The sequence below is a fragment of the Leucoraja erinacea genome, chromosome 10 (assembly GCF_028641065.1).
Source record: "Leucoraja erinacea ecotype New England chromosome 10, Leri_hhj_1, whole genome shotgun sequence".
Lineage (NCBI taxonomy): Eukaryota > Metazoa > Chordata > Chondrichthyes > Rajiformes > Rajidae > Leucoraja > Leucoraja erinaceus.
Window position 1 is genome coordinate 49,978,287 of NC_073386.1, and position 13,906 is coordinate 49,992,192.

Here is a 13,906-nt window from a genome sequence, read left to right on the forward strand (position 1 = left end):
TTGATCCTATGCTCTATATGTTCTTGTATAATCTCTAACTGTGGACGCAGAATATGATTTTCAGGTTAGTTTGACGGCCAGGTGATTTTGCCGTCTGCGCACCTGTGGGCCGCTCACGCGCTACTGACCAACGGCTTTATCTCGCTCGCTGACCCGAGACCCCACACTGCGCCTGCGTGTTGCCGTCGCTCTGGGGGACAGGGATGGTGTGAGGTGACTTGGCAGGGATATTATGGCAGCGCTCCCCACTAACCACACACTTAACACCAGGTAGAAAAGTCCTGAGATTGAACCAGATCATCCACCCTCCCACACAAATACTCAGGATTATTGAAAATGAAATTAGCACCAATCGAAAATAGCTTGAGAACAAAACGCACGGTTCTGTGTGTAAGGACCAGTATAATAACAGAGTTAATACCATGCATGTGTGGTACGTTGTTCATTTTGCATAAGGATCATTTAAACTTCAGCCTACAATAGCAGCAGTTGTCATTTTGCACACATGCTACGGCGAAATTAGTTTGAAACGTTTATTTTCTACAGTATTTGGCAACATATTTGCATTGCTGTTGGGTTTTAAGTACCAGGCGAACAATCTTTCAAAGAAGTCAACAAATGTATCTCCATTAATAACAACTTTTAATAATCTATTCAACAAAAGTTATATAAATTGCAAAATGTCATATTAATACTCAAATTGTTACATAAGCTATGTACATTATGTTGATGTGAACATTTTGTACAAAAAGAGCAAATATGAAAACTTTTACGACATTGAGAATTTTTTATATGTAACATTCTTTACAAACTTATACCCATATTATTTTACATTTGACCATAGCCAGAAAAAAATGATTAACAACAGTTACAAAATAGGCTGCTCTGTTTGCACATCTGGATGCCTGAAGCATTAGTATCAAAAGTGCAATAGCAACAACATATTTCATGTTGATTGTTTAAATTAACATTGCAAATGTTGTAAATCTGAAATGAGAGAAAGTCCTAAGAAGTGCTCGGCAAGCCAGACACTGGAAAAGACAGCAAAAACTTTATTTTATGTAGTATCTTTAATGCAGCGAAACATGTTAATGCGCTTCCTAGAATGATAGGAAAGAGTAATCAAGCCAAAGGCAAGATTGAAGTATAACTAAAATCTTGGTTAAACACGTACACATAGATTTTAAAGATATGTTAGATACAAAGAAAGATGGAAGGATCAAGATTTTGGAAAATATCAAAATTATGTGACATTTTATCAGTATGACACCTTAAAATAATGCCCTCCTTGAGATACTGGTTGACTTGTTGTATATGTCCAACTTTTTTTGAGTTTACCTTTAAAACAATTACATATAAACAAATTAAAAACATGGTTATGAAATGTGTGCCTCCATCACAGTAGATGCTGAGATTGATTAATTCTCTTGAATTTAGTTTGTGATGTACAAACACAGATGTTGATCCCAGGCCAATATTTAATCGTGAGGATGAAAATGTAGTTGGATGAGTTTGATTACAGTTGGTAGATTGGAAGTATGAAACATTCCCTCTGTATGGATGCAATGGCATCAACAGTAAAGGATGATGTTCAGAAGGGTGCAAGTCATGGCAGAACAAATTATTTCTCATATTTCATATTTGTTTAAATGTTCTTAGCATTACAAACGTATCCCTGTTCATTAGATTAGCACAGAAATGCAATGTGTCATACATTAAATAATATGCAGATATGGTTACTTTTTGGACATTTCAGTTTGGAACAATACAGTGGCAGCTTTAAAAGGGACCCTAACCATACGTCAAAGATTTTGGTTTCTTCTAGTCATTTATTATAAAACAGAAATACATTTATAGTGATGATCTTGCTTGAGCTTAATGTCACACATTAAATAAAATGCAGATATGGTTACCTTTTGGACATTTCAATTTGGAGCAATAACAGTTACAGCTTTGAAAGGGACTCTAACCATAGGTCAAAGGTGTTGGTTTCTTCCAGTCATTTATTCATAAACAGAAAGAAATATATATAACATTTGATGCTGAAACTCACAATGGTAGCTGTGCTGATTTTGTTAATATGCAGTGATAGGCTCATGAGGATTGTGTGCTTGCTATAATACCCACCTCTAATCATTTCACTTTGGATGATCAGCATTTGGAGTTGGATAGTAGATTATGCTTGTTGAAATGTAATAACATATTTTGGCTAATCCAATAACATTGTTAGTTTTGTATATAACTTGAGCAGAGGCATGTCAGGCAGTTATTGGTTCAAAAATAATGAAACAGCTGAAAGATATTGATCTCAGGTCTGTGTATAAACAGAGGACAGCTGACTCAGACAACGGTCAACAGTGCTGATCTGGAAGAGTTCATTGTCTTCTGTTTCATTACAAAGTGTTTCTCCGAATGTGTCTTGAGATTCCGGGACAATGTCAAACCCTATGGACAGAATTGCACAGGTATACAGTTAATGGCTGTAATTTTACAACATTTTCACTGTCAGCTGAAAGCCTCAACAGATTTGTGTGCAAATCAGAAATAAGGCAGTGGGGTGAATATATCTTTTGACTATAAGACTTAACCTCATGAAGTCAATTCTAAAATGCAATACTTGGAACTATATCAAGCTTCAATAACTTTCTTTTGACCATTCTTTTTTTTTTGTACTGCTGTGCAGCCTGTTTATAGGGGGAGTTATTAAATGGAAATTTTACTGTCTTGGTAATGTCTGAACAGTAGTTAAAAATTTGTATAAGCCCTGTGTAAACTATTTTTATAAATTAATTTGTACATGCATGCAGAGGAAACGTTGCTCATTCCTGGTTAATGTCAACTTAGAAAAGCGAATCTTACCATAGTAATTTCTGTATTCAGTCCAGTGTCTCTGGGAAATTGTTATTTACTTTCTTATTAGAACTGGCTTTGGATTTATGACTGAAGATCACAGGGGAATCCGACTGGGACTTGCCAAAGCCATTTACTTCATATCAGAGAGGTATTTAATATTATCAGACAAGAATATTTGAACATGATTTCTAAATGTAAAAGGACTGTGTTTGCAAATAATTTAAACTTTAATAATGCTGCATGATATATATTGATGCTATTTGTTTAGCAAATAGTACTAGTTGTTGGGTTTTATTAATTAAAATCAGAGTTGAATCTAAATTTTAAAAATCAGTAGTTAACATTATCTTGCTATAACTAAAGACAAAGTATGTGAAGTAGATTTTGACAATGTTTTCTTAGAGAGAAAGTTAAACAAAGCAAAGCTAAAATGACCCAATAACTACAAACATAACTTTGTCGAGTTCAGACAATGATGTAGTAAATTAAAACAAGTTGTGCTTAATTAAACTTGGCATGGCATAAATTTACTGCATTTAATAGGTAGAGTAGTTCAGTTCACTGGACATTTTAATTTAGAGATAATTTATCTTGGCATGGTCAAAGCTGCTAATTATGACCTGATTAGAATCTGGACTGTAATTAACTGACAACAACATCAAAATGGATTCTATTTATTTCTAGCTCCACTCAGGAAAGAAAGCATAAATCTAATCAATGTTATACTATCAAACAGAGATGTTTAACAAATTTCATACTGTTTGTGTAATAGAATTAACCCAATGTACAAGCAGAATGCATTGGAAAGATAACTAATACTAACATATCTTTTTCAGTTTGGTTGCTGGGTTTAAGAGTCAAGAGATGTTGTACATATTGGTTGTCAAAAATTGCAGCAGGATCGTGATCGGTTGGGCAGGTGGGCTGAGGAATGGTTGATGGGATTTAATACCGAGAAATGTGAGGTGTTGCATTTTGGGAGAACTAAATGGGCAGAACGTACACAATGAACGGTAAGGCTCTGGAGAATGTTGTAGAGCCGAGGATCTCGGCGTACAGGTACATAGTTCGTTAAATAGGGTAGTCCCAAAGACTTTGGCACATTGACCTTCATCAGTCGAGGCACTGAGTATAGAAGCTGGGAGGTCCTGTTGCAGTTGTATAAGACGTTGGTGAGGCCGCATTTATAGTGTTGTGTCCAGTTTTGGGCACCATGTTAGAGGAAAGATGTTGAGAAGCTAGAAAGGGTGCAGAGAAGATTTACGAGGATGTTGCCAGGACTCGAGGGTCTGAGCTATTGGGAGAGATTGAGCAGGCTAGGACTCTATTCCTTGGAGCACAGGAGGATGAGTGGTGACCTTATAGAGGTGTATATAGTCATGAGAGGAATAGATTGGGTAGATGCCCAGAATAGGGGAATCATGAACTAGAGGACATAGGTTAAAGGTGAGGGGGAAAGATTTAATAGGAATCTGAGCGGTAACTTTTTCACACAATGGGTGGTAGGTATATGGAATGAGTTGCCAGGGGAGGTAGTTGAAGCAGGTATTATCAACATTTAGAAATATTTAGGATAGGTACATGGATAGGACAGGTTTAGAGGGATATGGGCCAAACACAGGTAGGTGGGACCAGTGTAGCAGGGACATGTTGGAACATGTGTAGAGCAAGTTGGGCCGAAAGGCCTGTTTCCACACTGTGAGAGACTCTATGAATCAATTACTCTATATAATCAGTTACTGGACAATTTAGTTAATTATTTTGCCTCTAACCTTAAGTTTTGTTTTGGTTGGGATGGGTGGGATGGGGGGGGGGGGGGGGGGGGGGGGGGTGCTGGCAGGGAATGCTTTTGCTGTTGATGAAAATTGAAGTTGGTACCTATCAAGGAAAAGAAGAAAAATACGTTTTTTTTTGTTCGAAGAGGAGCCCACCAGCAATGCTGTTAGCACCTCTATTTTTTATAACAGGACCAGAGTGTCTCTAATGAATTTAACCTAAGTTGTCCATTCCTAGTTGCCTTCAAATTGAATATTGTATTCAGCCATTCCAGAGGGCATTTTAGTGTTGACATGGACATGGAGCCATACTTCGGTCAAATCTTGTAAGGTTATAGATTTCTTTCTTAATCGTACATTATTGAACCAGTGGTTTATAACACCTTGACAACGATATTTTGAGGAAGTATCCATCACCACATGAGGTTAAAAATATATCGGAGCCCTGACATTAGCAATGAGCTTTGTGTTCGAATCTGCAATATCTCCACTTTGATATACATATGCCTGTCTAAATGTCTATTAAACGCTATATCATATCCGTTTCCATCACCACCTGTGGCAAGGCATTCCAGACCCCTATACAGTACCTGTCTCAACTATTCAATATGATCATGGCTGATCCTCTATCTGAATACCATATTCATGCTCTGCCACATACCTCGTAATGCATTTTGTGTCTAGATATATAGCTCTTCTTAAGTATATTAAATAACTTTCTGTCCACCACCTTATGCACTGAAGAATTCCATAGGTACACTACCCTCTAAGTGAAGTAACTTTTCCACATCTCAGTGCCAAATGTTTACACTATATCCAGAGACTGCCTTCCTTCATTTTAACCCTCAGCAAGGTGAAACATGAAACACCCTCCCCCATGGGGTTAGCCCGGCTACTCGACATACTAATCTAACTCCAGGAAGTTATGCTCCACAGCAGTGGTTCTCAACCTTGTTTGCCCCATGCACCCCTTTCACCATATGTCAGAATGTCATCCCCCCCCTCCTTTCCAAGATGTCATTCCCCCCCTCCTTTCCAAGATTGTCTGCCTCAAAGGCAATAAAAAGATCAACATTCTAACAGTTTGAGTTTGCTAATCTGTGGTCCCAATTCCCCCCCCCTGAAAACCTGAAATCCCCCCCCGGGGGGAATTCCCCCCTGGTTGAGAACCCCTGCGCCACAGTATTACTTCTACATGTTTTGACCAATCTCTATCTAGATTAAAACACCCATTATTACTGCAGTGCACTTCTTACATGTGTCTCAACTTTCTTTTATTTTTTTGCTGTCCCTTACATTACTAATTTCTGTTCGGAGGATTAGAGATAACTTATATGAATGTTTTTTGACCAGCATAAATCCACCAAGACTTATTTTCAATCTTAATCATCATCTATCCATGATCTCCAGTGATACTGCCTGACTCATAGTCAGGCAGTATCACTGGAGATCATGGATAGATGATGAGTTACTCCAGCACTTGTGTGTATTTTTCATGATTTTCTGAGTCTACTCTCACTACTGCTCAGTTTTCACCCTTCACTAGAAAGACAGCCACCTCTTCTATTTTTGCTTTGCCTTTCTAAATATCAAATATCCTTGGATATTCAGCTAACAACCTTGGTCACCTGGTGTCATGTCTTTACTGTGCCAATTATTGTGTGCCCATGTACATCAATTTGCATTGTTGATTTGACAATGTTATTAAAAGTGCACGTTCAGCATCTTTAGACGGTTTTTAATTATATTTTTTATACTATGGTCCTTTGATGTTGCTATTTTTCATTATCTGGATCCTATTTGTTAGTGGACTGACTTCCTGTGCTGCCTTCCTGACATTATGGGTTATTCTTACCCCTTTCAAATTTCTGCAATGCTTCGTGTTTCTTTAGTATTGTTGATTATTCTTACCAGGACTTTTCAGTTTAATTTAGAGATACAGCATGGAAACAGACCCTTCGGCCCACCAAGTCTGTGCCGACCAGTGATCCCTGCACAATAATACTATCCTTCACACATTAGCAACAATTTACATTTATGCCAAGCCATTTAGTCTATAAATCTTAACATCTTTGGAGAGTGGGTGGAAACTGGAGCTCTCGGAGAAAATCGATGCAGGACACGGGGAGAACATACACACTCTGTACAGACAGCACCCATCGTAAGGATCAAACCCGGGTCTCTAGCGCTGTAGGTAGCACTCTACCGCTGCACCATTGTGCCTCCCATTATCTTTCAAAATGCATCCTTACAATGTTTATAAATCCATGGCTTGCAGTCACTTGATATATTCCTAGTTTTCTTTCAACCTCATTCCTGGACAACTGATCCATGATTTTGCCATTTTCCTTTCTATGTGCATTTTTCAATTTATAGTAATCTCCTTTTGTTCCCAAATACACGATAAATTTTGCTGCCAACATTTAATGGATACGGTTCAGCAACTTCAGATACAGGTGACATGTTTTTGAGTGTTAATATTCAAAAGTTTCATTCCAGGTTATCATGCATAACCTATTATTGCTGTGCTTCAAATGATGTAAAGTTGTCCTATTTGGCCAGAAGTCACAAACCCAACTTGTCGCTAATACTTAAATACCTATCAAACATTATAAAAATTCAGTCTCCGTAGGCAGTAAAATCTGTCCAAACATGTTCAAAGAAAGACATCTTGTAATCTTGTCTTAACCAAACAAATCTCAAACTGAAAATGGCTGCCAGCTTGACTAAAGCATGATACTAAGGTATCATAGGTATCACAAATTGCTTAATGAAATGACATATTGTATACCAAGCATTGATGAGCTTTTTGGTACTCTATGTGAAAGTCGTAGAATTAGTTATTATACATTTATGCAAAATCATATTCATTCAAACATGTAGAAGAAAAACAAAGAAGTAACACATTAATCCTAGCAATGTGTACAGAAATCTGCATCACTTTGTTTACCTGTTAGACTTGCATGTGCAACACGTGAATGGTAGCCATTATGCTGAGCTGGACTAGGGCAGTGTGAATTGTCTGCTGAAAGGGAATTGTGAATAGCAGTTTGTTCCATTGTTCTAAATGAGTCACTGTACTGGGAGGTGTGCTGCATGGCATGAAAGCTTCCTTGGTAACCTGAAAATAAACACCAGTTGTCACTTTATGATCAATGTCTATGATTTAAAAAAACAACATTATGAAATCTAAATTTAAAATATTATTTTTCTTTATATAACAAATCATGAACGATAGAGTAACAATATTAAAAATAGTTTAGAACTGGGGAAAGGAGTATGGACAGAATAATGGGATCCTCCTGGAGTGTAATGGAAAAATATGCAGAATTTATACTCTTATTTCCCTTGTATGTTCTTCCCACCCCTGCACCATCACCTCTTCGGTCTCCAAATAATTGATTCTTAGTCATAGTCATACAACACAGAAATAGTCCTTTGGCCCAACTTGTCCATGCCGACCAAGATGCCCCACTTAATCTAGCCATTTGCTCGCAATTGGCTAATACCCCTTAAAGTCTTTCTTACCCATTTACCTGTCCAAGTGTCTTTTAAATGTTGTTATTGTACCTCAACCCCTCCTGTTTCCCATCTTCACTCTACCCTAACGTTATCCACAGAAGCATGACTCCTTACGTACAAACTTGGATTAATTTCTCCAGCACAGTCCTTGACCCCTTCACTGCCCCATTTTTTCACACTGCTTGTCTACCATTTACTGTTCTCTGACGAAATATCGAGAGAACTGGCACTAATTAATTCAGTTCCAGCCATAAAATTATGATAAATGAAGTCAAGATTCTAATCTCACATCAGTCATGGAGATGAGCAGTGCAGGAATGGGTCTTTAGACTCACCACATCCATGCTGACCATCTTGCCTATCTATACTAATCCCATTTGCCAACATTAGGTCTGTACCATTATGTGCTTTACCAAGTTGAAAATCTGTATTTATGCCTCCTAGTAAGAATAATGGAATCTATATCCACCACTACTTCTGGCGGTGTTTTCCAGATATCAATCACTCAATGTTGTGTCACCAATTTCATGTAACTTTAATCTTGAACCCCCAAGGTCTCCATATTCATTTACATTCCTTACTGCCCTGCCATGTACTATATTTGTCCTATTCCTATTTGATTTTCCAAAATGCATTCTCATACTTGTCAGGATTAAATTCTATGTCAAGACTCCAACCATCAACAAGAGAATCTGCTCAACAGCATGGCTAATTACTTTGACCTTTTCTGCTACTTCTACTCCTGCCAGATTTTTTCTGAAATTGTCATTCTTACCTTTGTGGCTTTGAGATTTGCACTCTGCTTGTTTTATCTTTTACCCTCACTTAAATATGACTACATCCAAGACTGCTGCCTGTTTCCTAACTTGTACAAATCCTATTCATCCATGACTTCCGTGTTTTATGACAACTATCACCCAATAGAGCAATTCTCTAATTTAATACCTCTTGGTAAAGATTTCACACCCATCCAAACCCTTCTTCCTTGGTATCTCTGCTCGCCTTGCAATACTTAATCTCTGCACTGCTCCAATTCTAGTCTCGAACACCACCCACTTCCTCCCCCCCCCTCCATCAAGTCCAAGCCAACCACTCATCATCCGTTCACACTAATTCTATGCTATCCCACTTTCACATCCACTCCCTGCACACACAAGGGACAATTTACAGGGGCCAATGATCCTTCAATCCTACATGTCTTTGGGATGTGAGAGGAAACCAGACCACCCGGAGGAAACCCACGTGGTCACAGGAAGAACATGCAAACTCCACATAGATGGTCAGGATCAATCCCGGGTCTCTAGCGCTGTGAGGCAGCATCTCTACCAGCTGTAGCTCTTCCAGGCAAAGCATACCATTTGATCCACCCAATCATATGGGCATTAATGCTTCACTTCGTCTCATCTTTCCCATTCTAAGTATTTTTGTGTCCTTGCAAACGGATCCTTTTTGTGTCCTTGCAAATGTTTTTATCTGAACTTTCTCGGAACCTGTAACACCCAGCACTGTTTCCTTTCTCTTTTTGCATTACCTGTTTTATTTGTGTATGGTTTGAATACAATCATGTATGGATAATTTAGCTGGAGAGCACACAAAACAGTTTTCAGTGCATCTTGGAACACAAGACATGCACAAGAAATTTCCTTGTGAATTTCTTGATAACCATCAAAGTAATGGCTTCTTTTCAAGCTATACCCCATTAAAAATGTTCTTTCTACATCTGATCTATAAAAAATCTTTATCATTTTAAACTCCTCAATTGGATTACTCCTCTCTTTTCTCAATAGAAAGGAAACACTAAACTGTTCATCCTTTCCTGATATTTCTAATATAAACCGTAATCTTCTCTGCACAAGCTCTCTTTTTTTAATTTGTTCTATTAATACAGTAAACAGGCGTATACTGCATTCTTAAGCGTGACATAACCAAGGTTCATTATAGATTTAATACAACTTCACTCTACTTCAATTTTATATCCCGAGTACTTGATTTATTTCTCTTGTCAACCCGTGATGGAGCTTTTAGTGATTGGTGTATTTGTTCTCCAAGATCCCTTTGTTGCTCATAAGAGATTCTGTGGCATTTTTGATTGATAATGTCCTTCTAAGCTCCTAATGTATGGTATTATATTCAAGATTATTGCATAATCCTCAGCTATCTTGGGGTCAAATATGATCTAGAGAGGTGGCACAGTGGCCCAGCGACAGAGTTGCTGCCTTACAGCGCCGGAGACCTGAGTTCGATCCTGTCTACGGGTGTTGTCTGTACAGAGTTTGTACGTTTTCCCTGTGACTGTATCGGTTTTCTCCGGGTACTCCAGTTTCCTGCCACATTCCAAAGATGCGCAGGTTTGTTGGTTAATTGGCTTCTGTAAATTGTTCCTTGTGTTTAGGATCATGTTAGAGTACAAGGTGATCGCTGGTCGGCACGGACTCAGTGGGCTGAAGGGCCCGTTTCCATGCTATATCTCTAAACTAAACTTAAAATAGTGAACACTTTTAAAGACTCATACTATGACCTACACTTCTCATCACATTTCCTCTCGCAAATATGGCTACCTACTTCCAAATTCATCAAATGACCATCTCTGCCCCAGGCAATATCTTTCAAATAAATAGCTGGAAGCAATTTTTACTTATTCAGAACTGTGTGTTAGACCATTCAAAATAGATACCGTGTAGCTCCCCAAATATGAAACCATATCACAGAAAATGTCAGTATCACTGAAGAGAAAATTAAAATAATATATATAAACATGGGACCACACAACAGACATACTCATGAATAGTACTTTATATAGAATAGTATGCATACACACATAACACAAACCACAGTGGCAGTACTGTTGGGACCACAATCATTTATTTGATATAAAGATTATTGTTATTACGATCAAGTCTTTGAATAGTCACTTGTAGTTTATAATTATCATCCCACATGCTTGGATAGATTTTAGTTTATTTTAATCTTTTCCATGTTATTGGACATTACTTTTAAATTAATTATTTAAATACCAACAGTTTCATTTGCTAGACAGCCGGTAGATAATTAGTGGTTGATTAGCTGAAAATTCCCTTAACATTTCAATGAACAATATTTGAGACTTGAATGACAACCCCGTAATTTAATGGTGCGCAAGGAAATACCACCAGTAATTTGTGAAGTGAATTCAGGGACTCAACTCTTCGTTCTTTTTCCCTGCTCCCACCTATCAGTAAACTCTTTCCAAAGATCTTCTGTATATAATGTATAAGAAACCATTTCCAACTATTGGATTTTTGTTTTATAATGGGCTGGAAACTCATTTTCGCAGGTGGCATTAAAATAAACACTAATTTTAATAGTAATTTACCTGTTCACTAATTTTGAACTAAAAGTAATAGAATGTGAGGAGAGGATTATTCTTAATTCTTTTACTCATCATAATGTTACTTTAGCTTGAAGATGAAGGTGTTAGCTTTTGTTGGGCTTCATTCATGTTATAAACAACTGCATATTGGAAATACTACCTATTCTGTCTTGCCATATGTCTGTAATCAACTGGGCTACTGCCATTGACCGAGATCAAGCATATCCTATCCCTGCATAAAGAATAGAACTAATGTACGGGTGATCGCTGGTCAGCACGGACTCAGTAGGCCAAAGGGCTTGTTTCACGATGTATCTCTAAACTAAACTAAACTAAGAGGGAAAAGTCTCCTCTTACTAATTCTGTGGGCAACTATTAACATGTTGATGAGTGAGCACCTTAGTATCATGACTGTGAAAAGTCATGTGGATGTCACCAAACCCTGGTAAATTTCATCAATAATTGAAACAATATAAATTCTATAATCTGTGAATAATAAATGTCTGGCAGCAAAAGGAAACTTCTTAAAAATGTTATTCAGGATCATTTTAGTTTACTGAACATTTACTGCTTGTAGATGGCACAATCTTATGTTTCATGTTTCTTGCATATGCAATAATTTCCCAAAGTTAATACTTCAAAGTACCTGCTTGAATGGGTTGCATCAGTTGGCTTTGAAAGACTGGGTACGATTTATGGTGCCCTCTGTTGAGTTGGTTGTTGGATGGCTGAGGTGAGTGAGAACCATGTTTCTGCAGCAATGCTGGGGCTACCATTTTCATTGGATTGACTCGAGTAGTGAAAGGAAGAACACCAGGTCCATCCCTGCAAGGAAATATTCCATTTTAGGAATTCAGAAGAGCATTTGTACTTAAAATGCAAGTAATTAATTGGTTTTAGAATCTTTATAGAACCCAATTTTTCAAAAAAAATTCAGGGGTTGGTGATTGAAGCTATTTTAGCAGGCATGCTGCACTTAAGTGCACGTAGGAATAAATAAAACCTATATTCAATTTCAAACTTTTAAAATAAATCCATGAAGCATGACCTACAGTGAAGCATTTAAAATATGCTAGATTTAATAAATAATAGTTAACATGCATCCAACATCTTAGATAGTAGAGAGCATGTTCCTCTACGTTCTCTTAAGTTTTTTGGTGAAATCCTCATGTTGTTTATCAGTTTTACCAGAAGCAGCCATGACACAAAAAGATATCCGTATTGGCAACGGATTGTTTGAAGGCCAGAGATGAAGGGGATCAACACACAAAGAGTTATAATCAGACACAGCTTCCAGGTGGAGAAGGAGATGGTGGATAGAAACCAGAAGCCAGAATGTCCTAAGTTCTAATGTCCAACCTATCAAAATTGTGCCTCGTTTTCTACACTTATCATCAGTTGCAACCTTGCGTGAACCTCGGTGTGGCGTATAGAGTCATACAATATTTAATTAACAAGTCCATACTGGCCATCAGGCTCATTTACATTAATCTGATTCCATTTTAATCTCCCTATACTTCCATTTATTCTTACCCTTCCCCATAGATTTCCAACCCGTCTACACGAGGGGGCACGTGAAGTTAACCCATCAACCAGCATTTATTGAACTGTACACTGCAAGGGCCAAGAAGCGAGCGGGCAAGATCATCTCTGACCCCTCTCACCCTGGCCACAAACTCTTTGAATCACTTCCCTCTGGAAGGCGTCTCTGGATTGTCAAAGCTGCCACAGCCAGGCATAAAAACAGTTTTTATCCTCGAGTAGTTGCTCTACTCAACAGCCAAAAATCTGTAGCCTCCCTTTGATCTGGTATTCTGTTGGTTCACATGCTTGATCAACGGTGTTTTATCATTAATGTCTTATTATTAATGTTTAGTGTTTTCTGAGTCAATTGTAACTGTCACCGTATGTCATGTTGTTACTTGTGGGCGGAGCATCAAGGCAAGTGTCTCGTATGTGAATGCTTGGCCAATAAACGTACTTTACTTACTTACTTATTTGGAATGTGGGAGGACACTGGAAGACCCAGAGGAAACTTCCATGATCCAAGAGTGAATGAACAAACTACGTAAAGACATCCCTAGATCAGGATTGCTGGAGCTGAGTGGCATCAACTCCATTAGCTATACCAATGCGCTATCCTATGGTAACACTTACCCTTGAAAAATAACATAACTGAGATGTTGATACAGAACTCACACGGGGTTTGTCCATAAATGGAGCAGAGATGAGCAAGAAAGCCTCGTCTCTGAAGTTCTGCATAGATATTTGAAGCTTCATGAGAAACATACTGGACTTAATTGAGCTAGCCGTGGGGTTGACGATTCCGATGGGAATTGCTGGCAGTCAGCCCAGATTTACTGGGTTGTTCTGAATGATAATTACCAGAGCATTTTCTGATATGCTC

General features: G+C 38.0%; 1 protein-coding gene across 5 annotated transcripts in view; it reads right to left on the reverse strand.

The window, feature by feature from the left end:
- Positions 1–254: 254 nt before the first annotated feature.
- The window catches only part of LOC129701169 (zinc finger protein GLIS1-like), a 300,889-nt gene continuing 287,237 nt past the window's right edge, over positions 255–13,906 (reverse strand). For 2 of the 5 annotated variants that reach the window (XM_055642224.1, XM_055642222.1), the window contains 3 exons: positions 12,146–12,324; positions 7,579–7,749; positions 256–2,445 (listed from right to left, as the gene is read on the reverse strand). In XM_055642224.1, the coding sequence (XP_055498199.1) occupies positions 2,309–2,445; positions 7,579–7,749; positions 12,146–12,324 (487 nt within the window). In that variant the 3' untranslated portion in view covers positions 256–2,308. Of the gene's footprint in view, positions 2,446–7,578; positions 7,750–12,145; positions 12,325–13,906 lie in introns of all 5 variants that reach the window. The other 3 variants (XM_055642223.1, XM_055642221.1, XM_055642225.1) reach the window with 2 other exon arrangements.